The 27,997-nt window shown below is 32.4% G+C and overlaps 8 protein-coding genes across 24 annotated transcripts in view; 4 read left to right on the top strand and 4 right to left on the bottom strand.

The window, feature by feature from the left end:
* Window positions 1–7,189, top strand: part of LOC100643922 (protein sickie) — a 190,922-nt gene extending 183,733 nt beyond the window's left edge. For all 7 annotated transcript variants that reach the window (XM_048404215.1, XM_048404211.1, XM_048404213.1 and 4 more), the window contains 7 exons: window positions 807–890; window positions 2,711–3,352; window positions 3,437–3,972; window positions 4,086–4,616; window positions 4,717–4,919; window positions 5,003–5,370; window positions 5,529–7,189. In XM_048404215.1, coding sequence (XP_048260172.1) covers window positions 807–890; window positions 2,711–3,352; window positions 3,437–3,972; window positions 4,086–4,616; window positions 4,717–4,919; window positions 5,003–5,370; window positions 5,529–5,687 — 2,523 coding nt within the window. In that variant the 3' untranslated portion in view covers window positions 5,688–7,189. The remainder of the gene's footprint in view (window positions 1–806; window positions 891–2,710; window positions 3,353–3,436; window positions 3,973–4,085; window positions 4,617–4,716; window positions 4,920–5,002; window positions 5,371–5,528) is intronic.
* On the top strand, window positions 897–2,734 carry LOC105667133. The gene has a single exon (XM_048404231.1). It carries the CDS (start codon window positions 1,248–1,250, stop codon window positions 2,028–2,030), a length of 783 nt encoding a protein of 260 aa, XP_048260188.1. The 5' UTR covers window positions 897–1,247; the 3' UTR covers window positions 2,031–2,734.
* A 104-nt stretch (window positions 7,190–7,293) lies between the features above and the next one.
* Window positions 7,294–9,943, bottom strand: LOC100649083 (glycosaminoglycan xylosylkinase). Of its 2 annotated transcripts, XM_012320565.3 has the most exons (7): window positions 9,761–9,943; window positions 9,455–9,494; window positions 8,975–9,346; window positions 8,587–8,887; window positions 8,219–8,487; window positions 7,904–8,130; window positions 7,294–7,798 (listed from the first exon to the last, which is right to left on the bottom strand). In XM_012320565.3, exons 3-7 carry the CDS (start codon window positions 9,344–9,346, stop codon window positions 7,570–7,572), a joined length of 1,398 nt encoding a protein of 465 aa, XP_012175955.1. In that variant the 5' UTR covers window positions 9,455–9,494; window positions 9,761–9,943; the 3' UTR covers window positions 7,294–7,569. The 2 variants fall into 2 exon arrangements, with proteins under 2 accessions (XP_012175955.1, XP_003394179.1); XM_003394131.4 differs by lacking the exon at window positions 9,455–9,494 and having other exon boundaries at window positions 9,761–9,942.
* A 208-nt stretch (window positions 9,944–10,151) lies between these two features.
* LOC100649285 (pre-mRNA-splicing factor 38B) lies at window positions 10,152–13,407 on the bottom strand. 6 transcript variants are annotated; one of them, XM_012320567.3, is made up of 6 exons: window positions 12,827–13,407; window positions 12,342–12,625; window positions 11,780–11,943; window positions 11,299–11,697; window positions 10,481–10,717; window positions 10,152–10,415 (listed from the first exon to the last, which is right to left on the bottom strand). In XM_012320567.3, the coding sequence occupies exons 1-6, from the start codon at window positions 12,855–12,857 to the stop codon at window positions 10,352–10,354; spliced, it is 1,179 nt and encodes a 392-aa protein (XP_012175957.1). In that variant the 5' UTR covers window positions 12,858–13,407; the 3' UTR covers window positions 10,152–10,351. The 6 variants fall into 6 exon arrangements, with proteins under 6 accessions (XP_012175957.1, XP_012175959.1, XP_012175958.1 ...); XM_012320569.3 differs by having other exon boundaries at window positions 10,152–10,443; window positions 10,521–10,717; window positions 12,827–13,406; XM_012320568.3 differs by having other exon boundaries at window positions 10,152–10,418; window positions 12,342–12,652; window positions 12,827–13,400.
* A 1,850-nt stretch (window positions 13,408–15,257) lies between these two features.
* LOC100649527 (dnaJ homolog subfamily C member 28) lies at window positions 15,258–17,213 on the top strand. 2 transcript variants are annotated; one of them, XM_003394134.4, is made up of 5 exons: window positions 15,258–15,702; window positions 15,981–16,112; window positions 16,192–16,284; window positions 16,372–16,725; window positions 16,789–17,213. In XM_003394134.4, exons 1-5 carry the CDS (start codon window positions 15,595–15,597, stop codon window positions 17,182–17,184), a joined length of 1,083 nt encoding a protein of 360 aa, XP_003394182.1. In that variant the 5' UTR covers window positions 15,258–15,594; the 3' UTR covers window positions 17,185–17,213. The 2 variants fall into 2 exon arrangements, with proteins under 2 accessions (XP_003394182.1, XP_012175963.1); XM_012320573.3 differs by having other exon boundaries at window positions 16,774–17,213.
* LOC100649405 (trifunctional purine biosynthetic protein adenosine-3) lies at window positions 17,195–22,248 on the bottom strand. Of its 4 annotated transcripts, none has more exons than XM_012320572.3 (17): window positions 21,879–22,248; window positions 21,526–21,608; window positions 21,376–21,465; window positions 21,043–21,290; window positions 20,773–20,972; window positions 20,511–20,705; window positions 20,287–20,417; window positions 19,977–20,187; window positions 19,747–19,882; window positions 19,462–19,684; window positions 19,170–19,364; window positions 18,830–19,085; window positions 18,546–18,749; window positions 18,312–18,458; window positions 17,974–18,242; window positions 17,641–17,898; window positions 17,195–17,566 (listed from the first exon to the last, which is right to left on the bottom strand). In XM_012320572.3, the coding sequence occupies exons 2-17, from the start codon at window positions 21,601–21,603 to the stop codon at window positions 17,381–17,383; spliced, it is 3,027 nt and encodes a 1,008-aa protein (XP_012175962.1). In that variant the 5' UTR covers window positions 21,604–21,608; window positions 21,879–22,248; the 3' UTR covers window positions 17,195–17,380. The 4 variants fall into 4 exon arrangements, with proteins under 4 accessions (XP_012175962.1, XP_003394181.1, XP_020724329.2 ...); XM_003394133.4 differs by having other exon boundaries at window positions 22,095–22,248; XM_020868670.2 differs by lacking the exons at window positions 17,195–17,566; window positions 17,641–17,898; window positions 17,974–18,242; ... (1 more) ...; window positions 18,830–19,085; window positions 21,879–22,248 and having other exon boundaries at window positions 18,630–18,749.
* A 301-nt stretch (window positions 22,249–22,549) lies between these two features.
* On the top strand, window positions 22,550–24,740 carry LOC100649650 (succinate dehydrogenase [ubiquinone] iron-sulfur subunit, mitochondrial). The gene is made up of 5 exons (XM_003394135.4): window positions 22,550–23,149; window positions 23,304–23,560; window positions 23,747–24,044; window positions 24,123–24,245; window positions 24,335–24,740. The coding sequence occupies exons 1-5, from the start codon at window positions 22,943–22,945 to the stop codon at window positions 24,470–24,472; spliced, it is 1,023 nt and encodes a 340-aa protein (XP_003394183.4). The 5' UTR covers window positions 22,550–22,942; the 3' UTR covers window positions 24,473–24,740.
* Window positions 24,741–24,863: 123 nt separating this feature from the next.
* LOC100649762 (ovarian-specific serine/threonine-protein kinase Lok) lies at window positions 24,864–27,565 on the bottom strand. The gene is made up of 7 exons (XM_003394136.4): window positions 26,831–27,565; window positions 26,452–26,724; window positions 26,105–26,361; window positions 25,838–26,041; window positions 25,584–25,757; window positions 25,357–25,521; window positions 24,864–25,275 (listed from the first exon to the last, which is right to left on the bottom strand). The coding sequence occupies exons 1-7, from the start codon at window positions 26,976–26,978 to the stop codon at window positions 25,057–25,059; spliced, it is 1,440 nt and encodes a 479-aa protein (XP_003394184.1). The 5' UTR covers window positions 26,979–27,565; the 3' UTR covers window positions 24,864–25,056.
* Window positions 27,566–27,997: the final 432 nt, after the last annotated feature.

The following is a 27,997-nucleotide window of genomic DNA, read 5'->3' as shown; positions in this document are numbered from 1 at the left end:
ATACGAAGTTGGACGCTCATCCGACCATGTTACTTTACCAAGGGTACTTGATAGACTGGAATAAATAACTGCGGGAAGGAAATCGTGATAGGATATGACGTTTCTCTGTGTCATAGATAAAAAGAAATCTAATTGCTTTCCAAGCGATAGCGTAATCTTAATTACGTTTGTTATATACCCGGTTGATAAAAAAAATTGCACGAATCAAATAATTATGTCGAAGCAAATGAAAAAGGCTAAATTATGTCCGAGCCATTCTTTCGAAACTACGAACCTTCATCGATACACGAGGGCTAAAGAAATCGGAAACCTTCTTCGTATTCAGACATATTTACAGCCGTGAGGATCATTTTACCGTAAGCGTAGAATTTTCGTCGCTTTCTATCTTTATGAAAATCACTTTTTATTGTGGCTACTTGCTACGCATGGCCACTCGACGGAAGTAAAAAAAAAATATGAATTATCGTCTCGCTATTGAGCACAGGAAGGAAAATTAGATGACCGAGATCGATAGGTGGGAAATAGCTGCCCGGCTGCAACACTCGACTCGTTATCCGAGTTCCATGTTCTGTTTCAAAAGCTTCCTGATAAAATTATTAGGACGTAGAAGATTCATAGGATGCTCTTGTCTGATTAATTCGCTGATCTCTTCAAACGTTTTAGGATAGAAGATAGACGAGATGAATATTATTTTATGTGTGATCGTTATTTTTTAAGTACGCTCGATTTTATTCAATACGCTTTATAATCATTTTCTCGAGTGACGTTCGCTGTTTCTCATTACCCTGTGAATTTTTCTGTTACAGGCTCATGTAGTGTCCGCGTTCGAGCAATCTTTGTCCAATATGACACAACGTTTACAACAACTTACTGCAACGGCGGAAAAGAAAGTAAGCGCTCTATTACCGACCTAATAGTTTTCAACACTTTCTAAACGAGCATATAAAATCACCGATATAAAAACAATATCACATCGAATTCCATCGACTAAATTTGTACTTCAAATAGAAGTTTCATCGTAAATGCTCGCTGTTCAGATATGAAGTCCCTAACGGTGCAACGATAGCACGAAATTTAAAGGGATGAACATTTCCACCTTGAACCATTAATTTTCCATATACAAAGATGCCATGAATCACATACGACAGAAATGAACGATCATTTCCCTGTACCTTTCCCCCATTTATAAACTAACCTTCGTAGTTACGATTTTTCGAAAACCTGGCATCTTATTTCAAATTGTTAAGATGCACGCAAATCGAAACCTCGACCAAACGATAAATCGCTCGCAGTTCCCAAAATCGCCTCCAAATCAAAGATTAAATCGCCCAGGTGACTTGAAAATCATGCAATTATTATCCGCCTACCCTGATAATAAGATTAAGCTATTAAACGGTCTCACCATGATTCCCATCCCTGCAGAAGACGCAAAGGCTCTCGGTCTTCGAGTCCCAGATTCCGACAGCTTTAAATCAAACTCGACCTCGTTTAAAGGCCCAGCTCGCCTATCCAGCCCCAAGTCCTCTAGAAAAAGATCGAACGACGATAGCAAACTCAAGAAAGACGTTAAGCGTCATCGAAATATGGACGTAAAAACGTCGAAGAAGCTACCGGATTTAAAGCAAGAACAAAAGGCTCAACGAACCGCTACGTTAGAAACGCTGAGTATTTTACACGCAAAATTGGAACGAGGGCTGAAAAATATTTCGAACAGGACAAAAGCGCGACCAAAATTTCATCCGGATACGCCAAGGGACTCTGATACCCCAGCCAATTCAAGCCCGACCACGATACGCACATCCGGTCGTAAATCGACGATCGGCGGTAAACTGAGAAAAAAATCGTCGACCTCCCAGGGAAACAAGCCAGACAAACTTAGGAAAGAATCGAGCTCAAAATCCACAAAACAATTGTTCAGCATGGCTGAATCGTGGAGCAGCGACTCCGTGGTCAGTCATTCGGATAACTGTGCCTGCTGTCACAGCCGAGAGCCTTGCCCCTTTCACGGAAGCGACTTCTACGGGAAATAAAACTACTCTGTTTGTTCTATCATCTGAGAAATTTCCATGCTTTACTAACGAATGCGCAAATAAGTCGATGTAGTTACTAGGAGATATACGATGAAGTTTGAAGAAAATCTCGTAATTTACTGTAAACCAAAGGTTAGAGTCCGAAGTGAAATTAAGTAACGAGTTGCGAAATAGATACAAATTTAGATGTTTTATTAGACTAATTATGCTGTCAAGTGCAAGATGCATTTTACTGTACGAAGTACGGTGATATGATCGTCGGTATAAGGAATAAAAGTATTTGATATTTTTGCAGATAGCGATACAATTATTAATAAAATCGCGTAGCTACCGTCGTAGTACAACTTGCATTTGTGTTATTGAAAGCTAGAAATAAAATATGAAGACAAACTGCATGCGTAATACTATCACAGCTTCGTATAGTTATATGGAAGAAAAGGAAAGTTTCTTTTTTTTATGTTCCTTTCTCTAATATCGTTTCTATGTGTTCATAAATCTTTCGAGGCAACGAGAATATATCACGAATCGCACAGTCACTAGTGACGCGCGTATTTACTCGAAACTTTCTTAACTTGTACAAGCGTGCCGGCATTCTTTGCAAATCACCAGATAAAATCCGTGATCTGCGGTCGAGAAAGGAAGAAGCAATATTACGATTACAATTTACTTGTAAATTTCAGGATTCCGAACTTCAAGAATTAAGAGAAACTATCGAAAGGCTTCGCAAGCAAAGCGCGGAAGCTGGTTTGAACAACGGGCCACCCGCGAACAACGGTCGCCGTCATACCCTCGGCGATTCCGATTCTGGAACGACAGGCTGCACTGGTAACAGCAACCATCAGGGTGCTTCGATGGCGAGACAGTTGTCCGCGGATAGTGTCACTTCGTTGAACTCGTTGAGCAGCGCCTGTTCGGCCAGTAGCCATCACAAGAAGAAAGGCTGGCTTCGTAGCTCGTTTTCAAAGGCTTTCTCGAGATCACGGAAGAACAGGCATGGCTCCGTTTCCGACGCCGAAGATTGCAAGGAGAGCGCTAGCGGAGACCTGAGCGCACCGAACAGCCCTAGATTGCCGAGCGCCTCCAAACACGACTCTTCCCGAGCTCAAGGTGCTCGAAGTAACGGACAGAAATCACCCGAAGTGGAGAATCCATTGACCGGAAGCAAAAGCAGTTCGGCCTTGTACAAAAAAGAGGACGAAGACGTGGTGGAACTGAAGAAACAGCTCAGGGAAAAGGATCTTGTGTTAACAGATATTAGACTCGAGGCTCTGTCATCGGCGCATCAGCTGGAATCGTTAAAAGACACTGTTATCAAGATGAGGGTAAACATATTTTTAATCTCGTGGAAAAATTCTTAGATTTTCAACTTCCTTGTACGACATGAAAGAATCAAATTTTCTTTACAGAACGAAATGCTTAATCTGAAACAAAACAACGAGCGTCTGCAGAGATTAGTAACGTCAAAATCCTTAACATCCTCCCAGTCGTCACTGCCTAGCGATCCAGACAGACGTTTCAGCATGACAGAAGTAGCTTCCACCGTTGCTGCGCTTTCAAATGGCGATACCAGTACGACGGCAGACCAGTTAGAAGATTTAAACGTACCAGAACACCCAGTAGTCCCATCAACCACCTCAACTACAGGAGAACCAACTTTGGAACAAGATACGGATGGGAAAAGGATTAGCGTTGCCATTTATCTAGGTAGCGAGAAAAATTTCAACTATAATCTCGTAACTGGAAGCACATCGGATGGCAGCATCGGTGAACCTCCTCATTGTATTATCGCGAGCGTTTGCATCAGCAACAAAACTACATGGGACTCCCTTGATTCTACTGTAAGGCGATGCTTCAAGGAGTACGTTTCGAGAGTCGATCCTGTGACAAACTTGGGTCTGGGAGTCGAATGCGTCGCTGCTTATCACCTTGGAGAAGCTTCTAGGTATGTGTATTATAATAATTATTTTTTCTTACCGATGTGTATACTGATATTTTATATTATAAAAATACTCCGAAACACTTACACATATATTTTTGTAATATCTTCCGATATAGGTGTACCACGGATTCCCAGCATCCAGAGTTACTTCCTTGCGGTTATTTGATCGGCCACGTGAAAACCATTTATCTGGTGCTTTCCGGTTACTCATGGCTGGCTGTGGATACTCTCATACCACGGTCCATTGTGCAGCGATTGATATCTCTGCTAACTGAACATCGTAGAGTCATTCTGTGCGGACCCAGTGGTACCGGCAAGAGTTATTTAGCTGGAAAATTAGCTCATGCGTTGGTCGATGCCGATAACGATACAAAGGATGCCACGGCGGTAGCCACGTTTAATGTGGACCACAAGTCCAGCAAAGAACTCAGGCAATATCTCGCGCATATCGCCGAAAGATGTGATTCAAACGCAGCTGACGAACTACCAAGGGTAATCATCCTCGAGAACTTGCAACACGCCGCATCTTTAGGAGAATTATTTAGTGGCCTGCTTGGTACTAGACATTCATCTTGTCCAGCTATTATTGGCACCATGAGTCAGGCCACTTGTAGTACCACGAATCTTCAATTACATCACAATTTTAGGTATATCTTATCATCTAACTTACCCTTTAACGAGAGACAGCCCACTTGTCTTATATTTTTATAAGCGCTTCTTTTTCTGCAACGAATATCTTATTTTCAGGTGGGTGCTTTGCGCTAATCACATGGAACCAGTTAAGGGATTCTTAGGACGTTATCTCAGGCGGAAGCTGTTGGAACACGAGTTGCGTGAGTGTGGCGGAACTAGAAACGCAGAAATGGCAGCAGTTGTCGAATGGTTGCCCCGGGTGTGGCTACATCTCAACAAGTTCCTAGAAACCCATAGCAGTTCCGATGTGACAATAGGTAAGATCATTAACAATATTTATATTCAGTTCAGTAATATCGGCTTCATCATAAACATATGAAATTAAACGTATAACTTCTAGGACCGCGACTATTTCTGTCCTGTCCGATGGAAGTAACGGGTTCTCAAGTATGGTTTACGGACTTATGGAACTACTCTGTAGTACCTTACCTGGTAGAAGCAGTCAGAGAAGGATTAACACTTTACGGTAGACGCGTGAGTGGAAATGGAAATGGAGATTCCTCCTGGGAAGACCCGGCTCAATTTATCACGTCGAGTTATCCCTGGATTTCTACACACGCGGTACACGGTGGTAGCGACGCTCTTCTTCGTTTACGACCTGAAGACGTTGGCTACGATGTTGTTACGTCTGGACACACTTCCGGAGTCGGCGCATCTAGTGTGAAAAGCCTTGGTAGCACACATAGCGATACAGAAGGAGATCCACTAGTTAGTATCTTCACTTTTAATAAATTTAACTCTTGAATGATACAACATGGAAGTCAGTATTAGAAGTTCTACTTATTTATTAAGTTCATTGAATATTATGTTCAGCGCTTTCTGAATTCCGTGACATGATAATTAATTAAAATTTGTCTTTGTTACAGCTGAATATGTTGATGAGGTTACAGGAAGCAGCCAATTATTCGAGTCCTCATAGCAACGACAGTGACTCGGTTACCTCCCTTGACTCGTCGCACACTCGACAGTCCGAAGATTTAAGTTCATCGACATCTTCGTCGAGAGGCGTAGAATCAGCACTTTAATTCAATTCTGCTCTCGTTAATGAAAATGAAACACAACTTCTGAATATAATCGTGCATCAGGCCAGTTTGTAATATTCAGTTTGAAGAATAACAATTTATATCTATTTGGCCGTATGAGAATAAATGCATACGGAAATTTGAAATGAAAAAAAAGAAGGAAAAGAATCAAAAATAAATTTTGAATACCTTTAGGATATAAATCTTCTCTTTCTAACTTTTTACGACAAAAAAATATCAAATATTAAACGATCGAGCTATAAGCGAGGACTAAGGTATTTTCAGCAGTGCGTGATATGATACTCTTTATAAAACATGTCCTTCCATTTGCTCTTACACGAAGCGACGATGTGCATTACAAATGAAATTAAAAATGTCGAGAAAAATTTTTCAATGCCTACAGCTGGCCTATATTTATTCTAGATCTTTATGTGCGTCATGCACTTCGGTGTGATATGTAATTAAATAAGTAAGAGACAAGCAAGCGATACTTCTATGTTCTTTGAATATACCGACGTATGAACGCATACGTCGTCACGCGATGCAATAATCTACGCTGCCGTTACGGAAGTACGAGTCTATTTTAAACAGATACATTTCTATGATCAAATCAAATACGATTAAGTGTAGCTTAACGCGAATCTACTCGAGAAATTTGGATGGAATATACAACAGTATTATCATAGGGCGTAAAAATAAAGGGCTTCGAACTGAGCCAAGATTTAGGATCGAGGAACTACCATTCCTCACGTCCACTACTTTCAGGTAATAGCTTATCGTATTCGATATACGGATCTCATGGACGGACCGCTCAACAGAGTATTGTTTCGCCTTCAGAAATACAGCGCAGTTCGAAGTGAGTATGTACTGATGGGTGTGCGTGCAAAAATAGTCTATTTATACATACTTTGCTACGAAATCTCTATTTAATTAAAAAATGTTAATATAATATATTATATATATACACACACAACCTAACGATGATGGCGCTAAATTTATGTTACGAATAAAGTTTATAATTAGCCAGTAAGATACGTGAGTAATATTCTGGTCATGTAACATTGTAAATACAAAATACGAATGGAATGTACGATGACGCTAGATGCAAATTTGATTCGAAGTCCCATAGTAGCCTGCAAGATCAATTTTGGTTATGGCATGTAAAGTGTATAAAATAAAAAAGAGACGGAAAGCAAAGGAATTGAATGCTTTATGTGCAATTTATCAGATTGCAACGTACCAACTGCCAGAAGCCAAAATAACAGAAAATAACACAGGCTACGCCGAATATACATAGTGTACATGTTTGATAAACCTTGAAGTCGATTTCAGATTTCGATCAGTATCACAATGTCCATGAATACGATGTGCATGTAATAATTATACAGTCACATTTACAGGTTTTTTACGTTTGTACCGTATTTATACGCTGTACGACGCTGCACTGGACCTTTATCCAAATAACGATAATTATTGTGTCATCAAATAAATCACACTAAACTTCATGTGGTTAGATTAATTCGACCGTTCTTTTTAACCAACTTCATCTTTCACGTTGTATGGTAACCGTATGTACAATCCTTTACCTAGGTATTAATGACAAATTGAATGAAATTATATAGGCAAAGCTGTTTTATTTAGATCAAAGATATACATACACTGTACTTGTGCATAAATATGAAGTAATAAGAGTATTAAGTAGTAAATATAAATTATTCAGCAATATTTTGCTAAGTCTTAAATTTCAACGAACTTTACTGGAATGACATTAAAAAAGTATCGTTTGCACCTATATCATTTATAAAATATGAATGTGTTCCTAACATCTTAAGCATTAAAGTTCACACTAAATATTAGATAAAACATATATATATATATATATAGGCTACCGATGGTCTAAAATAACATTGGAAGCATACTTCTTATTTTTCAAACAATATTCTACAACTGCATAAATAGTAAGTAGTCTTCTGTCCATGGCACTTAAATGAGCTTCTGTAACAAGGGGTTGAACACCGGCCATTACGGATTCATGAGCAGCAAGTCTTGCAAGAGCTATGCTTAATGAACCACCACTAAATAATTTCAAACGATCCCATGTAGTTTTATGAATCCTAAAATGAAAGTAGAGTTAATAATTCTAAAAGCTTAGAAATTTAATGAAGACACTGCACTTTTTATTATAAATAAACAGGATTAATACATATATAAATACGCACATACAACACTGATACAAAGGTGCTAAAATATCAAAATGATCTATATCAGGATTTCCAAGACTTTTCCCATTATCGATTAACAACACAGCTGGATTATGAAAATTATTCTGTGCTAATTCATAATGATGGCGATCACCATTATCCATCAAAAAGTCAAAAATCGCAGTATCTACTAAATCTAAAAGCCTGCTCGACGATTGCGGAGAATATGCTTTAGTGTCTTTCACCTAAAAAATCGAATATTTCCATGTTATTATCGAAAAAAAAAGAAAGAGAAAGATAGACTTGTTGCATACGTTTATCTAATAGACTTACTTTTTCACAATAGTTATCATCTGTTTCCCATGCTGCAAGCTTGTTCTTTTTATATGTTCTTTGCCATGGATGACGATGTTTTACAAGTCTTAGATATCGTGGTAACCAAGAAATTAAAGCACCTTCTAAAATATCTCCTACTCCACACACTGGATCCACGGGAGAGCAATAATGACAAACACCATACAAACAAGTATCATTACCATCTTGATACATAGTAGCATAAAGTTCAGGAGTTGCACGAGGCCGAATTTCATTCCTTAAGTCAACTAAAAAAGATTTAATACAAAATAGTCAAATGTTTTGCTCGCAATCTGTATAAAATTATTTATATATAAATTTTTACTAGAATTTCTATGGGAACATACGTTTTCTTATAACAGTAAGCGGCACTCTTCTTAAGGCCAGTAAGGAAGATAAATAGAACGCTACTACTTCGGCATTGTGTCGATCTTTTCCGTGATAAACAGGTCCTCGAATAATAGCGTCCCTAGAATACCATTGAGGCTTGAACATCGCCTTCGTTCCGTGTTCTAAAGTTAGCATCAATTTCAATTGCGTACCAAGTGGTGCGTTATCTGCACGCATCACTTTTGATTTACGCAAGATATCTAAAATTGTTCCTAATTCAGGCGCGACCGGTGGTATTAACTGATGGGCATCAGGCCACTAAAAATATCAATTATTAAAAATAATATACAATAAAAAAGATATTTTATATTATTCGTTCTAAACATATTTCGATATAATACTAACATTATTGTTAGGTATACTCCATATATTTTTTTGAACAGCATTAGGCATTATCTTTAATTCAGTAAATAATCTTTCCAATACTATTACGTAGCTAGTATTTTGCTTAAAATATCTTGACGGTAATAACTGTATCTCCTCTTTAATCTTTTTTATCATATCTTTCGCAACTGATTTTTGCGAAACTTGTAAATTTTGTCCCGCTTGAGATATTAACTGTTCCTGTTCCGGCTTTAATTGCGAAATAGGCATGCCTTTAGAAGAAGTTTTTTGCGACGAGCTCTCTACAATCATTCGAATAAAATATACATTGACGCTAAGGACAAGAATCAAAAGACCGCCCAAAGCGATGAGAGCACAGCGTCGGCCAATCATCTGTGAACAAAATGTCAATTGAATAAACGTAACATAGATGGCGCACTAAGGTTTACTTGAATATTATAACAGGGCGACTCTATAGCTTGAAGATCAATCTATACTTACGCCATTTTCGTTCTTGTGAATTCTTTTTCAACATAATCTCCTAACATATAATAAACATTTTAATGCATGTATGTACTAAAAAGAGTCTGTGAAGACTAAACTGATTGACATCGATAATACAAACATTAATTTTCTAAATCAAATATAACGATTTTATCTAAGAGATTCTATGAAACAAATGTTAAAATACTGTAACGTGTAACATAACGACACAGTTTTAACAAAGCTGTACATATATGAGTTACGAATTGAATTCAAAGAATACTGAAAAACTGTTTTGTAAAGAAAAACATCTATTTATATCACCTTTGAAAATTGGCCACGCGGTTGCTGTCACCTGATAATAAATATTTCCTTCATGTTTTGATGAAACCTCTGCTTAGTCGCATCCAACTATGATGGGACGGCAAGTATCCGTCGCCATTTTTAACTTCAAACCAAAGTACTCACGCGCCGTAAAGCACTGTATTAGTATCAGAAATTGTTGTGAATAAACATTAATTTAAAAGATATTAAAAAATATCGATTTTATAGCATTCTTTAATTCTGGAAACATAAATACAATTTGTTACATTACACATATATTAAGAAGAAATCCATTTGAAACATTTTCTGTAATTATATACATATGCGTTCATATATACATTTACGAAAAAATTATATTACATATGCAGGATAAGGAATTGTAAAACAATAGTTATAATCTTGGATTTATTTTATAAAAACATGTAAACTACATAGTGAATATAATCGAATTAAATTTAGGCTATTACTTCAAATGAAGTAATCGATTCAAAACGCGGTGGTGTTCGCATGGCTCGGCTCTAAATCGTTTTCATCTCTATAGTTACACTCGTACAAACATTTATGTCGATATATACATTTCAGTGTATATTTTCATTCTCTTCGTTGTCTTTCCCTTTCACGAGCAAGTTCTGTTGCATAATCATAGGGTGATCCTCTTCTGTGATTAACAAGGAATTAGAAGTCTATAATTAAAAATATATTTAAAAAAAGCACATGTACCTGTCCCTATGACGATCTTTATCACGATAACGATCTTTACTTCTATCTCTATGTGATCTGTCTCTGCTACGACTTCTATGTTCTCTTTGTCTCCGACTTCGATCACGGCTGTTTGATCGTCTGCAATGTCGATCCCTTTCTCGATCTCTTTCACGGGCACGTTCTCGTTCTCTTTCTCTTATACGATCTCGCTCACGATCTCGGTCTCTGTATTTGTCCTTGCGGTCTTCATCAGATCTAGAAAAACATTATTCGAAGGGAAGTAATGCGGAATAACGAATAACGTTTTTAAAATATCAGCCTGTGTAAGTGCATACATATGTTGCACTTATTTACAATGGAAGATACCAAGAAATTATTCATCTTAAACACCTCGATATTACATATTTGTGTAGATTTTAGCGTTCATTTAAAAATCTTGCATTCCTTGATATCCAATACAAAAAGATTAGTGTACAGTTATTGAGATAATGAATATCGAGATGACTTCTAAAAAAATTCGAAATTATGTAACTTATGAATGTTGCTCTTGCAAAGAAATTCAGTAAATTCAATATTCAGAATCTAGATAGCATATATAAGTATAAAAACAAGTTCATTGCACTAAATTTATAAAGCCAGCGAATAACTGTACAAGAATCAAATAAGAACATACACATGTACTAAAGAAAACTGAATGATGATACACTGAGATCAAGAGTATTTTCCAGGAGATGGTACGTCTTTAATCTTCACCCAATTTTCCTAACAAGTTCATAGAATATTATTAACATTATACAAATTAGTAACGTGATTGTATTCATACCACGTAGACGCACCTGGCTCGCCAGTGACTTGTTCTTTCAGCCTCACCCCACTGAGCTTCGCTATCTGGTATATGCCGCGGTTGATTCCGTGAGGTGAGATTGCCGTTATCTTTCCTACTACTGCTGTTACTATATTTTCCATGACTATTTAGGGTAATAGGTGGTTTTGCATTTCGGGCATTCATAGATTGTTGTGGAAACCTTTCTGCTAATCGATGTTCGAGTTCTTTTTGTATAGGCACTGGTATTCTTGGAAATAACGTTGAAAACCATTCTAATTTAGTAAGAAATTGTTTGAGAATGTCACCCATCTTCATTACTTGTCCTCCACCAGCTTTTACATCTAACTCATCTTCATCTTCTAAGTAATCACTATACCAACTAAATAGATCTGCTGGTGGTTGTGTATATCTGTTAACACCAATATATGTATAATACATCAAATTATTGGAACATTTCTTTAAAGTAAAATCTAATATCATAATATTCTTACCTAATATACATAAATCCTAATGCCCGAATATATGGTGAATCAAGGTGATTGATAAGACCATTTAATTGTTTCCGTGTTAATCTCAAGGTGAAGAGTTTATACAGTAGACAATAAGCTGTTGAGACAATTCCACCAGCACCAACTCCTCGGACCTGCATGAACCGCTAAATTTACACCCCCCTATGTCAATTAATCACATTCAGATTATATTATAATTTATTGACCGAGAACATGCTACTCTGCAATTAACTGTGGTATTAAGTGAGACTGTCTGCTCAATGTTTGCATTCAGACCAATTCCAGCCCAATATTTTGATATTGATGCCTGATTATTTAATAGCAGTGAAAGTCTAAAACATTTAGAACTTTCACTTTGAATGATTTACTTTAATTACTTCTACCTTTTTTAATAGCAGTTCTCATTTCATAGAGTGTCCAGGTCCTTTAAAATGCTATAAATTTGGACTGTTTTTATACATGTGGTAATATCTCTATGATTGTCTCAGTTTTATGTCAATAAATAACAATTAAAAATGAACGATGTACAAGAAAACATACTCACACCTCCGCACATGCCAGTCTGGCCTGCTGTTTTTCTGCTTCCTTTCTCCCATGGTTCCAAATGAGACACCTTATAGTAAATTTCATCGATAACCTCATGGTATGTTTTTAATTCATATAAATTCACTTTAAAATAATGTGACGATTGTATGTTGGTTAAAATTAGTGGATTTAAATTCATAGTCCTTTCATTTCCCCATAGAGGTAATATATTCGACTTTTTACCCTCCTTTTGAGTTGGACGACGTTCTTCATCGCAACCACTGGAATTGTTCCATGGTGAACCTATGTACAAGTGTCTCATTTATGTATCTGCCGAATCACGTAATAGTATAGTAATCAACATACATATATACTGGTGGAATAGAGGTTAAGTGTATCGTAATGATCATAACGGGCCACAAAATACCTCGTCTCTTCGTCAAACATTATAAAAATAAGGAATTTAAAAAAAAAACACAAAAAATACAATATATATTTACTTACCATCAGCTCCTTCCGCCTCTTGCACTTGCATGTTTGTATCGTAAACTTGCAAGTCTTACGATGAATTGAACAGAACAAATTCACCATACAACCACACACCACGTTACGTTTCACAAAAGGTTTACAAAGTTCATAAATAAAACAAAGAATAAATGTATTTATGTGTTGAAAATAATTAAATACAAGTTTTAAAAGCTCGCATAACGCTTTTTTCTGCAAGTATATGGAAAACTGACGTCAACGGGAAGCGAAAAAAAAGATATAGTACAATAATGCGCATGCCTACAAAATGGCCTACAAAACATCCGGTTTCATTCGCATGGTATTATCCTCACTTATAATTACACAAGTAGTTTAAGTAACCAAATCGTCCTTTGTTGGTTCCTCAGTCTCTGAGTAGATCGTCATAAAAAATGACTGAAATGTAATCATATAATAATTTTTGTAAACCTTAATGAACGGACATTGTGATAAAATAAATATTATATGTATCTATTGCAAATGATATTTCAATATTTTAAACCATGATCGCGTGTTATAAACTACACGTGAAATCACACAAGGAACATCGGGATCTTCAAACACAATATTTATAATTAAATTATTTTGTAACCCTCTATTACAAAAATACAATAAACTACATTTAGTTCGTACTTAAATATACGTATTTTCTAAACTTCTCTTAATATAAAAAATGAACGTGTGATCTAAAGATTACATGTTATTATATTTGAAATGCGATAACAAAAGAATAACACTTTCCCTAGAAAACATATTGTTACTAGAATGTGGTAATACAGGCCACATACTAGGCAGTATTTACAAATTCAAAATTAATATTTCAATGAATTTAATAAAAAACATGTTTTAGATTTGTTCATGATATACTTTTTCATTGAAAATATGTATCATTAAAAATTATATTTAATTTAACATGATAATATTGGATTGGCAACTAAGTGATTGCGGATTTTATCAATAGGTGGTCTTAGCACATTCTTTTGTTTTGTCAATGCTTCAAAGCACCTAACCTATATTGTTTTCTTGTTGTTTGGATTTCCACCTTTAATTTAGTAAAAAAAACTGTATCGATTACTTATTTAGTTTTGTTTTTATCCCAATTTAAAAATGGAAGAACAAGATGTGCATTTCAGACATATTTTATTGTATTATTTCCGAAAAGGCAAGAACGCATCGCAAGCACACAAAAAGTTATGTGCCGTTTATGGGAATGAAGCCTTGAAAGAAAGGCAGTGTCAAAATTGGTTTGCCAAATTTCGTTCTGGTGATTTTTCAGTGAAAAATGCTCAACGATCTGGTCGTCCAGTTGAAGTTGATGAGAGCCATATCAAGGCCATTATCGATTCAGATCGTCATAGTACAACGCGTGAGATTGCAGAGAAGCTTAATGTATCGCATACATGCATTCAAAAAAAATTAAAACAGCTTGGCCATGTCAAAAAACTCGATTTATCGGTCCCTCATCAGCTTAAGGAAATTCATTTGATGCAACGCATTAGCATCTGCGATTCGCTTCTGAGACGCAACGAAATTGATCCATTTCTGAAACGACTGGTTACTGGCGACGAAAAGTGGATAGTTTATACAGCCCAGGCGACACCAGAAGCTGAAATTCACCAAGAAAAGATTATGCTGTCAGTTTGGTGGGATTATAAAGGAATTCTGTACTTTGAACTTTTACCAAGAAATCAAACGATTAATTCAAACGAGTACGTCCGACAACTTGCCAAATTAAGCGATGCAGTTCAAGAAATGCGGCCAGAATTGGCAAATTGTAAAGGTGTCATTTTCCAGCATGATAATGCAAACCTCTACACATCTTTGGTCACTCGTAAATTATTGAAACTAGGTTGGGATGTGTTGTCACATCCACCAAATAGCCCTGACCTTGCACCTTCAGATTATCATTTATTTCATTCCATGCAGAACTCCTTAAATAGTACAATTTTTAGTGATGCTGATGATGTAAAATCACATTTAATTCAGTTTTTTGCTGGCAAAGATCAGAAGTTTTATGAAGATGGAATTATGACACTGCCTGAAAGATGGCAAAAAGTCATTGACAAAAACGGACAATACCTAATTGAATAAAGTTATGTTTTTAAACAAAAATTTTGAATTTTCCTTCTTATTTAAAATACGCAATCACTTAGTTGCCAATCCAATAGTTAATAAATATTACATTGTATATATGTAGTTTATAATGCTGTATCAAAATTATTGTTAAATATAGAAATGAAGATATCGTAATTTTTATTTATAATATATTAATAAAAACATAAAAATTAATTATGAGTTGTACAAATTATTATATTAAAATATATGTATAAAAATTTCTATAGAATTTTTTATTATATATTATAGAAGTAAGCAGATGAATAAATAACTGTATGATGGACAGCTGAGTTTGTTTACCACGTGATACTTGATATGTATATGACACGTTTTTAAAACGTCAAAGTTACGTTCGTTCTTATATGATTTTTAATAATTGTGTTGATTCTATGACAAATAAATTGTCTTTAATAAGTTCGTAATATCTAATTCGTATCAAAAAGTACATTTTTGCAGAATGTCATTCATGACATACTATTTATAACTATTTTTTAGAATGAACATGTAGGTTATTTTGAATATTTGTCATAAAGAATAGTTTATATGTTAATATATATTACAATAACACGATAAGTTATATAATCGTAAAACAAAATATCAAAATTATAATAACATTTAACTTTTTAAAAATCATGTTAAAATTTAATCGGTGTAACAAGAAATCATTTAAGCACATATACTGCATACCTTATTGGGAATTTGTGCAGATAAAAAGATTCACACATCAACGTGATATAAAGGTAAAAAACGTATATTTTTTATTACATCTATGTAACATTAGTCGTATGTGTTTTGGTATGAAAATTATATTCAGGCATTTACTAGTATTTTCAAATTCCTTATGAATACATTCATTCTTCAATGTAATTATAATAAAAATTTCTGTTTAACTATAAAATTATCTATGATTATAATTATCATGTATATATATGTTTAGTAAAATATATATACATTGAACCTCTTCAATTAAAATGTTATTTGACATAAATAACCTATGTACTCTTTATTGCACTTCAAGAAATGGTATCAAACGTTAGAAGTTGCAGAAGATTGTGAAGATGAGACACTAAGATTAGCATTTGTTTATCAAGCAAAGAGATTCCATCCAGACAGTGGCACATCAGAAGCTAATGCTGCAAAATTTTCTGAGGTATGAAATTTCTTGTATTGCTAATGAAGATCATTTAATATTGCGAGTTATGATACACTTGTAATATCATTTTTCACAGATTGAAACTGCTTATAGACAGATTCGTAAAGCAAGAATGAAAGATAAAGAAAACAGTACAAACTTACCTGAAGTGGAAGAATTTGATATTAAAGTATATATGCAACATTAAACAATATATATATTACATATTATCTTTTTCCTAATCTAGTATATATATATATATATATTCATGTTTTAGCATACAGCTCCACAGCATCGTCATTATTTAGTTTATAACATAGGAGTTGGAACACATAGCAAAAGACAAAAGTTATATACAATAGAAAGAGCTCAGAAGGCAGTTGACAATGTGTTAGAACATAGATTAAAAAAATTACAAGCTGAAGAACGTAATACATTAGTTGGAATGGATAAACAACGTGCCAAAGATATTAAAACACGTTTTGGTATGGATCGTTTAGTAGAAGATTTAATTCAAGAAGCAATGAATAAAGGTGAATTTAAAGATCTACCAGGCATGGGTAAACCATTGAAAGAAAATACAAATACTCGAAGTCCATATGTTGATTTTGTTACTTACAAATTAAATGAGGTATGATAAATTAATATAAATAAGAAATTTACGATAAATTATATGCAGAATATTAAATTGCAGATACTAATAGAAAATGGATTTACTCCAGAATGGATACAATTATCTAAAGAAATAAGAGAAGAAATACAACATTTGCGAAAACAATTAATAAACGCCCGTAATAATGTAGGACATCTTCCATTGAACTACACGGATGAAGAAACTTGGAGGAACATTGTAGAAAATTTTAGGTCTGAAACAAAACGAATAAATAGTAAAATCGATAAGTATAATTTATTAGTACCTATACTTCAGAAACAAATGCTTCATACTAAATTAGAAGATCTTGCAAACGAAGCACTTTCAACACCACCACAAAAAACAATTAAAATAGATAATTCAACAAAAGTAGATTCTAACGCCCCTATCAAAGAGGAAGACACTTTATTTGGAATGATATTTTCAATTTTTAAATAAAAAAGTATCATAGAAAACATACTGTTTTATTGTATTAGATTATTTTATTACATTTCTTTTAAAAAAATTTGATACTTCTATACTGATTTATTTCTATTGATAAAAAATTTAATATATGTATACAAATTAAAAAAATATATATATTATATATAAATGTACCAAATGATACATAAAATAATTACATAATATCTTGAGTTCAATAATTCCATGTAATGGAATTATCTTCGTTTAACTGTATCCTTCCTGTAGCTAAATGTTTTAGAGCTAGTGGGAAGATACAATGTTCAACTGTCTTCACTCGCTCTTGAAGAGTTTCTATAGTGTCATGTGGCAGTACAGGCACTGCTGCTTGTTCAATGATTGCTCCAGAATCTATATCAGGCTGAAAATTATTTTTAATAATATAAAAGAATTCTTTAATGTAAAGAAAAATTTCTAATATAACATATATCATACTTTCACGAAATGCACTGTACATCCAGAAACACGTACTCCAGCTGCTAAAACATCTCTATGTGCATGTGCACCTTTAAATGATGGTAATAATGAAGGATGCACATTTATTAAGGCACCACGCCATTGATTTACGAAATTATCTGATAAAATGCGCATGAAACCAGCAAGACAGACTATTTCAACTCCAAAAGCATTGAGTTCAACATTCATTGCTGCATCGAATGCGTCTCGATTAGGATAATCCGTATGTTTAATAACCTATGATCACATACTGAAATGATTTATGGATGAAAGGTAAAAAAAAATGTACAAAATTTTAAAAACAACAATTACCACCGTCTTAATACCAGCTTTTTCAGCTCGTTTAAGTCCTTCAACATTTGGTTTATTAGATATTACTATAACAATTTCTGCACCAATATGTTGAGATCGATCTTTAGTTGCATCAATTAGTGATTGTAAATTGGTTCCGCTACCAGATATCAAAACACCCACTTTTTTTAAAGGCTTACTTAATTGTGAAATTATATCTGGTATGTATTGTCTCATTTTCAATTCTAACGCTTCCTCAAAATTTTTAACGTGTATTCTAGTGTGATTTTCTGCAATATTTAATGTGTATAAATATAAATAAAAGTATTTTTGATAAAATAGTTTTAAATGGAGCTTACTTTTATAATTAATTATATGTCCAATAATCTTAGCATTTTCTATTTGTAATTTACTTAACACTTTGTCTTTATCTCTTTCCGAACAAATTAGGATAGCACCAATGCCACAATTAAACGTTCTTAACATTTCTTCTTTATTAACTTCTCCTATGAAATATATAGATATTTTAAAATATGTATAAGTATAAAATAAATTTATATGTTAAAATTTGAATAATATTTGCGTTTTCTTACCTACAGTTGCCAACCAAGCAAAAATTGGTTGAATAATCCACGTCTTTGCATCCAAAACTGCTCCCATATCTTTTGGTAAAATTCTTGGGATGTTTTCTGTCAGACCTCCTCCAGTAATATGCGCAAATGCTTTTACTAAATTCGTGCGCAAAGCAGGAATTACTCCCTTTACGTAAATTTTCGTTGGCTCTAACAATTCTTCGCCTTTAAAGAGCAATAGATGTAAATAAACTTCTCTTTTTATAGTAGGAAAAATACCATAGATAAAGAAACAGAACAAATACCGATTGTACGATTATTTTCAGAGAAAGGTGCCACATCTGAATATTTTTTATTTGCTAATTTTAAAATTTTTCGAACAAGACTGAATCCATTACTATGCACACCACTTGATGATAAGCCAATTACAATATCACCTTCTTGTATGTCATTTACACGTGGAAGCAAATCATTTCTTTCAACTACTCCCACAGCAAAACCGGCTAAATCGTATTCTTCGTTGGAATACATATCTGGCATTTCTGCTGTTTCCCCGCCTATCTAGATCCATTATTTACGTGTAATATTCTTACTTAATCGATATATTAGAGGAAAAGATTAAAAAGTACACTTATTTTTGCTTACTAATGAACATCCAGCTTTTCTACATCCTTCACTTATTCCATTTATAACATTGCTAGCTATATCAACGTTTAATTTACCACAAGCAAAATAATCCAGAAAGAATAAAGGTTCAGCACCATGTGCAAGAACATCATTTACACACATAGCCACTAAATCTATGCCCACTGTATTATGTTTTTTACATTCAAACGCTATCTGCAAAATTAATAGATTTTACACATTGTTATTATATTGGAATTATTATTGCTTATACATTATATAATCTTTTAATTTCCTATAAACATCTATATACCTTTAATTTAGTTCCAACACCATCGGTTCCAGATATTAAGATTGGATCTTTATAACCAGTAGCTTTTATGTCAAATAAACCACCAAAACTACCAATCGAACCCATTGTACCTAAACGTTGCGTCGAGTAAGTTGTTGGTTTAATAGCTGAAACTAATGAATTTCCAGCTTCTATGTCCACACCACTACTTTTATATGTCAATTGTCCATGGTGCAATATAGACCTGGTAATGTTACTTGATTAAATCTTTCTCTTTTCTTCTATATAATTTTTATTACATGATACCTTGCTATTCCTTTATGTGCTATATCTGTTCTAAATTGCTTTCCTTCGAATGAAATGATTTGGGCGGCACGTGTTGCTTTAGCAGCAGCCAAAGCCAATGAAGGAGCTAAACTTACAGTAATCAAAACTCTTCCACCTAATAAATAAACAAACAGACAAATATTACTGAACTTGTATATATATTTATATAGGAATTGACACAACCAGAAACAAAATTCAACAAAATATACCGTTAGTTAATAACTCTCCTTCAGAAGAGATACTTGTACCACTATGGAAAACAAATTGATTTGTTTCACGCGAAATATCATTGACGCCGATTATAACTTGACCCTTTGATGATGATACTGGATATCCTCGAGATGCTAAAATAACACCAACAGCAAACAGATTTTCTTCCCATATAACTTCAGATTCAACTAAAGAACCCTCACAACAGGCCTATATCAATAAATATTAAATTAATTCTCAAATTCGTTCATTAATCCATACATTTATTAATTCATAGTTATAATTTCTCATATTAAAATAAAAAATAACCTTCATAATATTAAATAAATCTGATTTCAACAATGGTAACACTACTTGTGTTTCAGGATCTCCAAATCTACAGTTAAATTCTAGAACTTTTGGTCCTTCTTTTGTTAACATTAATCCAGCGTATAATACGCCTGTATTTTTAAAAATAATACATTTTTTCACATTAAATTGTTTCTGTAAAATGTATTATAAATTATAATATAGCTCCAATATCTGATACGAACCAACATATGAAATTTGTTCTTGTCTAAGACCGTCAACAGTTTTTTGTAAGATGTCTGCTTTCACTAATTCATAATCTGCTTTGTTTAGCAATGGACATGGGCAATAAGCACCCATACCACCAGTATTTGGTCCTGTATCTCCATCAAATATTCTTTTATGATCTTGTGCAGGTGCCATTGGCACAATAGTTTTCCCTGTAGAAAAAAGGGAGCTTTTGCATAATAAAATTACAATAATTTTGATTAAAAATTGTTTTTATACCATCTGTAAATGCAAGTACAGATACTTCTTCTCCTTCTAATAATTCTTCTACAACTATTGATTCACCAGCAGACCCAAATTTTCTGTCTATTAATATTTCATCTATAGCTCTACAAGCTTCTTCTTTATCTTTTGCTACTATGACTCCTTTCCCAGCTGCTAAACCTGAAGCTTTTATTACAAGTGCTGGATATGGTGCACTATAATAAATTATTACATATTTAATACTTTTTCTTAAAATTTACCTATAAATATAATTTTTTAATATACCTTTTAACAAATTTCTTTGCTTCTTCTGCATTTACAAATCCCTTCCATCTTGCAGTAGGAATTTGACATTTATCCATGAATTCTTTTGCCCAGTATTTATCCGCTTCAATTTTAGATGCTGCTTTTTGTGGACCAAAACAATTAATACCTGCATTCTTTAATTCATCTGCTAATCCATTAGCCAAATATTCTTCTGGACCAATAATTACCAAATTTACTTTATTATCTTTGCTCCATGTTGCTACTTCCTATGTAATAAAAAATCTTAGCATAATTTTATTTAATTCATTCGTATAATTATATAATCCAATTCATAAAATAATAAAAATATACCTTATTATCTTTAACATTTAATTTGACTAGAGAAACTTTCTCAACTGATGAAATTCCACTATTTCCAGGGGAAACATAAATTTTATTTACCTAGAAGTGTTATTAATTTTATTTACCTATATAATAATATATTATATTTAAGACACTTACATAAGGAGATTGTGAAAGTTTCCAAGCAATGGCATGTTCTCTACCACCACTACCAATAACTAAAACCGCATACTGCATACTGCCTAAAGAATATTAAATTTTATATTAATGATGAATGAATTGTAAAAAGATGTAACATAATAAGAGTATATACAAACAAATAAGCTTATCAAATTTTGTATAATACTATTTACATATGTATATAATACCACATTATACGTTTCATGTATAAATATTTACTATATATTAGATAAAAACAAAATATTCATAAATCCATTACAAGATCATTTCGTGATAATATTACCAATATTATTATATTATAAATTATCTACATAATACAATAAATTTATAACCTCCGTATTTATTATCTTTCGGAAAGTTTTTGAACTTTTTTAAGAATATTAAGCCCTGTATGTAATAAAGCTTTTTTTATTGCTTTATTGGCTTTCTAATTTAATACATGTGATTCAAAATTGTATTTGATGTGATTCCCACTACTTAAACAATAACGTGCTTCTTGGAGCAACAGGTGGTAATCCAGTAAAGTTGAAAAATTTAATCTTTCTTACTTATATCTGTATAACTATGAAAACTTTAACGAATATTTATTATATTATTGCTGTAGCTTGATTCACAGGAAGAAGACTGCTTCTTTGCGGGGGTTAATCCATTATAACTCGTGTGTAACGAGCGATAACTTCTGACCTTTTAAAATAGCTCGAGATATTTAAAATATTGTGTCGTGCAACAAATGTTGAGCAACAGTATAAATAAAGATTAATGTTCAAATAAATGAAATTTATTGCTTTAAAATATGAAACATACTATTTTCATTATTTTAGAATCAGATATTAGGTATTTTAATAATATTATTATTTAATAATTATACTTTTAGTAAATAAAAACATATGAATATTGCATAAATGATCATCCATGTATGAACATAACTTTATGTCACAAATTGCGGTACTCCAAAGTCAACAAACCTTGGCGTTGCATATCCATATCAAACGTTGTACGTCAATGAAATATTATCATTTGTTTTCACGAATTATTGTGAATTTGTAATTGTGTGGTTGCATACTTGTAATCTTATAATTTTTATACAATTCATGTGTTTATTGGATCTAGCTTTAATTCAAAAACATATGATACTGTTATTTTTATTTCATTATTTCTATATTATCCAGCATTATGTAAATTATGTGTATAACATAATTTTTTTCTCGTAATGTGAACAAATCGTCAAAGAACAACTATGAAGTTCTTTCAAATGATGATATTTTGTTTCTATTTTAACTAAGAATTACACTGTCACTACAAAACAAAATGATAAAAAGATTAGAAAAACGAAATATGCCTTTATAATCTCAGGTGATACTTATAAAAGGTTTTTCATAAAACTTCTACAAGTACAATGTTCAACTTCAATATTATTAGTCATGCGAGCCGATTTTGGTCTTGTACAATTGTATCTCTTCGACGAGGCATGCGTCAAAATAGTCGTTTTTCAAGCCATAGATTTTTGTCCAGTGCAGGAAAGGCAGAAAAGCAACCATCTGAGACAGAAAACATAATTGACGCCGAAATCGCCGTTGTGAAAGAATGCAAAACACCTCCAGAAGTTAGCAACCATAAATGTTACAGTTATATTAAAAATCCATATTTATTAATAAAAGCTTTTTTCATTTCCTCTGTATTTCTTTTTTCATTTTATAAATTTTATTACGCATTGAATTATAAAATTTCCTTCCTTCTTATTATTAATCCATATTTAGGATCGGAAGATACCGGAAAAGCCCAGACTGCAAACTGTTCGAGTATATCGTTGGAATCCTGAAAAACCAAACGTAAAACCTTTCATGCAACAATTCAGTGTGGATTTAAATAAATGCGGCACCATGGTATTAGATGTATTGGCATTAATAAAAGCGGAACATGACCCCACGTTATCGTATCGAAGATCCTGTCGCGAGGGAATTTGCGGAAGTTGTTCGATGAATATAAATGGTGTTAATACCTTGGCTTGCATCACGTAATGCGAGAAAAATACCTTTTTTTGTTGTTTCATAATGATAGTATGCATACATTACTCATATCTGCCTGAATCATAATAATTATTCAAAAAATTGTAACACTCATTGTCAGATGAAGTAAAGTAAATAGTTCATAATATTTTTTTATCCTAAAGCCGTATAGTATCCTATCTTTTTATTCTTAGAAAAGTGAAGGAATCACCAAAACCTATAGTCATATATCCTTTACCGCATTCATACGTAATTAGAGACTTAGTAACGGATATGGAACAATTCCTGAAACAATACCAGCATATTGAACCATTTTTAAAACGTCCCGGAGAAGACAATTTTCTCGGTTTACGACAAATCCTACAAAGTCCAAAAGATAGAGATAAACTTAATGGTTTATACGAGTGCATCCTCTGTGGATGTTGTACTTATTCTTGTCCACCGTATTGGTGGCTTGGTGATAAGTTTTTAGGTCCTGCAACTCTTCTGCAGGTACATAAATTATTCGTTACAGAAACGAATGTCCTATATGTAATATTCAATACACCATGAAATATTTTTATCGTGCAGGCTTATAGGTGGATAATAGATTCACGTGACATGGGGCATAAAGAAAGACTTAGTAAATTACGTGATTTTTATTCCGTATATCGATGTCATACTATTTTCAATTGTACAAAAACTTGTCCGAAGGTATGAAATGCACAACGTTATATAAAAAGTAGAAATTCAAATATTGTTAATAACTTATATATTATTATTATGTGGCGAATTCTTTCAAGGCTCTAAATCCCGGAAAAGCAATAGCTCAAATAAAACGACTGTTAGCGGGACTAACAAAAAAGGAACGGCCAGACATGGAAACTCCACTTCCAAACCCATGTAACGGCGAAGAACAATACCAATGCAGAGAAGAATAGATAGAAAAAGGAAAACATGATTAATGAAACACTATTCTTGATACGATTTGTAATTGTATATAAACCGGTATTTCTTATTACATATAAGGTTTTATTTGTTTTCCAATGAAAAATTATCAAGATAAGATTTCACGAGAAAACGAAATTTCTTTTTATATTAATACGTACGGAAATTTTAGTAAAAAAGAATATATTTAATAAATTTTTAATAATTACAAGCGTAAAAAAATATAAAACATGAAAATAATTTCTTATAACTATTATTTGTACAATGTTTTGGTGCATATCAGTTACAAAGTTTCTCTATTATATTTTTAATTTTATTATTAAATTAATTTTATTTATATTATAACTGTGTACTTGAAAATTAAATCAATTTAAAATATAATTATTTTAATTTGATCTTCTTTATTAACCTAATGAAAATAATTGATGTTGGTCTTTCATGTTATGTATAAATGTGGACTAACTTTTATCGACTAATTAGTCAATTTATATGATAAATAATAAATAGAACAAATAGATTAGAGATCAATGATTTTTGAAATAATGATATTATCTAGAACTAGAGGGAAGTAACATAATTATAGATGCAACCTCGCTCTTTTAATTAAATTTTGATGCTGTTCATTCTTGTATTGAGTGTTAGTGGAAATACTTTGCGGCGCTATGTTTTCGTCATTTTCTTTCGATAATAAGGTATCAACAGTTTCTCGAAGTTCACGATCTTGTAACCAAGGATGTAATAGAACTTGTTTGATTGTAATCCTTTTTCTCGGATTTACTGTCATCATACTCTTAATCTAAAAAGATTGCATTGTTAGAAAATAGAATTATTTCTATTCGTGTACTTTACAATAATATTTCATCAAATATTATTATACCAGATCTATAGCTTTGTTTGTTATATGTCTAAATTTGGAAGGAGGAAAACCATAACGTCCACACTTTATTTGATCTTGCAAACTCATATTCTTGTCGTAACAATTAAAAGGTACTGAACCACTTAAACAAGCATACAATATTACTCCCAAACTCCATACATCAACCTAGTTAAATTAAAAAATATGAAACATCTTATTTCTTCCAGATATTTGTTGCATATACATACTTGATTCGTGTAAGAACCACGTCCAATAGTAGACAATATCTCAGGTGCAACATACATAGGGGTCCCACAAAATGTCTTCATCATAGTTTGTGCATCAACCAACTTTGATAAACCAAAGTCTGATACTTTTGCTAATGTAACATCTGAATTGTTAGCTAATAATATGTTTTCTGGCTGTAAATGTAACCAAAGAATATTTATTCACTATTTATATTTAAAGCAAAATATCACAGATATTTAAGAAAAACGCATACCTTCAAATCTCTATGAGTTATACCACAATCATGTAGATAACTAACAGCTAATACAACTTGATAAAAAATCAATTTTGCATGTTTTTCTGATAATCTTCCCCTGCTTCTTATTCTTTCAAAAAGTTCACCACCTTCCATTAATTCCAAAACTATGTATACTGCTTTTGGGGTATCTACAATTTCTACCATTCGAATTATGCAAGGCTAAAGAATAAAGTACATATTAATACATTCTATATCAGTTTAGCAATTTATATATTCACTTACATGTTTCAAGGCTTTTAATATTTTAACTTCATTCATAATTTTCTCAGGATCATTTAACGGATGTTTTTGTCCATTTGTTGTATTACCAATTTTCATAATAGTTTTCATAGCAAATTTTTGGCAACCTATTTTATGAAATACCATATTCACTTCTCCACATGCCCCAGATCCTAATTTATATGACATTGTATATTTATCTTTGAGTTCTGGAGGAAGATTGTTGCTTTCACATGCTGTTGTACTCATGAATATATAAACTGTAGCAAATATTGTATTATATAGTGCAAATAAAATGTGAGATTTATGTCTAATATATACATGCTTATTATAAGATATAAATTATTTACCAGTGACTATAGGTTGTGCTAAAGATATTATATCGTTACTTTCGAGTATTATCTTATTCCCACGGCCTATTTTCTTTTTATTAACAAAAGTTCCATTTTGGCTTAAGTCTTCTAAATATACTATGGCATCATTACCATTACCAATATATTCTCTAGTTATTTTAAAGTGTATCTTACTCATTACGCTAAGCCATTTTGGTTTTAATTCATTGCTAGTAACACAAATATCACAGGATTCTGCTCGACCAAGAGTATAAACATCTTTGGTCATTTCTACGAAAGTAAATGGAATTAACAACATAACACAATAAATATCATATATTATAAATTATATAAACTTGCACATAATACACAATATTAAATAAATATATATTTTTACCCATTGTCTTAAAAGGTAATTTGATAGGACATAATCTGCCCCATACAGGTTTCGTGGTTTTCTCTTGTGATGATTCTAGTGGAGTCAAATATACTGCATCCACACTTTGTGTAGCAGGTAATGTCAAAACAATTTGTTCATCGTTCATAGTTATAAATTACTTGGTTCAATACAAACCAAAAATATTTTTAAACTACGTCAAGGTTTTAGATAATGAAAAATAATAAAATTAAGAAGAAATTAAATATAAACAGAACCAATTATAATATTAGTGTTTGATCGTAATTCTGTAGAAAATGATGTTTTAAAACAATATTAAGTTTATGTCAGAAATTTACAAACATTAATTCTGAAAATATTTCATTACTCTCTTTACAGAATTAAGTATAACAAAATTAAATTACGACTGCACAGCATTAATCCATAACGTAACAACGTAACTCACAAAATAAATAAACACGTGAAACTGCGGCTCCGACAATGAATTTGAGCTACATTGTAAGTTTGCAGGTAGAAATTTGAATCTTCTATGTCGATAAATTAGGTATCTGCTACGTCCATTTATGTATAATCAGGTATAATTAATTTTTACGATTCAGTATACATATTTTAGCATTAATGGAGCTATAAACGCCTTTATTACAAATTTTTTGTCAGAAATTTTTACTTACGTGCTTTATTTATTCTATAGACCGAATTATAAATGTGTTTACATATTATAAATATATTGTGATTACACGTATAATTTATAAAATCATAGAGAAACTTTCAATCATCTAATGAATTTTTCATTGAACATTACGTACATGTAAATACATATTAAAGTCAAATACTAATGCATGTCAATAATATTTTATACAGTTAAAAAGTGATAATTATATTATTAATATTTATGATATTAAAAAATGTGCAATTAAACAATTATAATGTATTATCTATATTTTCTATTAGTTATTTTTTTATTAAAATAATATCCTGAATTGTCTATTGTACATTACTTTGTTATTTAATTTTGTAGTTCTTATAAATAAGTACTAACTTTTTGGTAATTAAAAATTCAGTATTGTTAATATGTACAATAACAATGCGTATGTAAATTTTTATTGTATAGAACAAAATATAAAAATAATAATAAATTGAAGAAAAAAGATAATCCATGAAATCAAA

This window comes from Bombus terrestris, chromosome 3 (genome assembly GCF_910591885.1).
Source record: "Bombus terrestris chromosome 3, iyBomTerr1.2, whole genome shotgun sequence".
NCBI lineage: Eukaryota > Metazoa > Arthropoda > Insecta > Hymenoptera > Apidae > Bombus > Bombus terrestris.
This window is presented reverse-complemented; position numbering and strand designations above follow the sequence as displayed.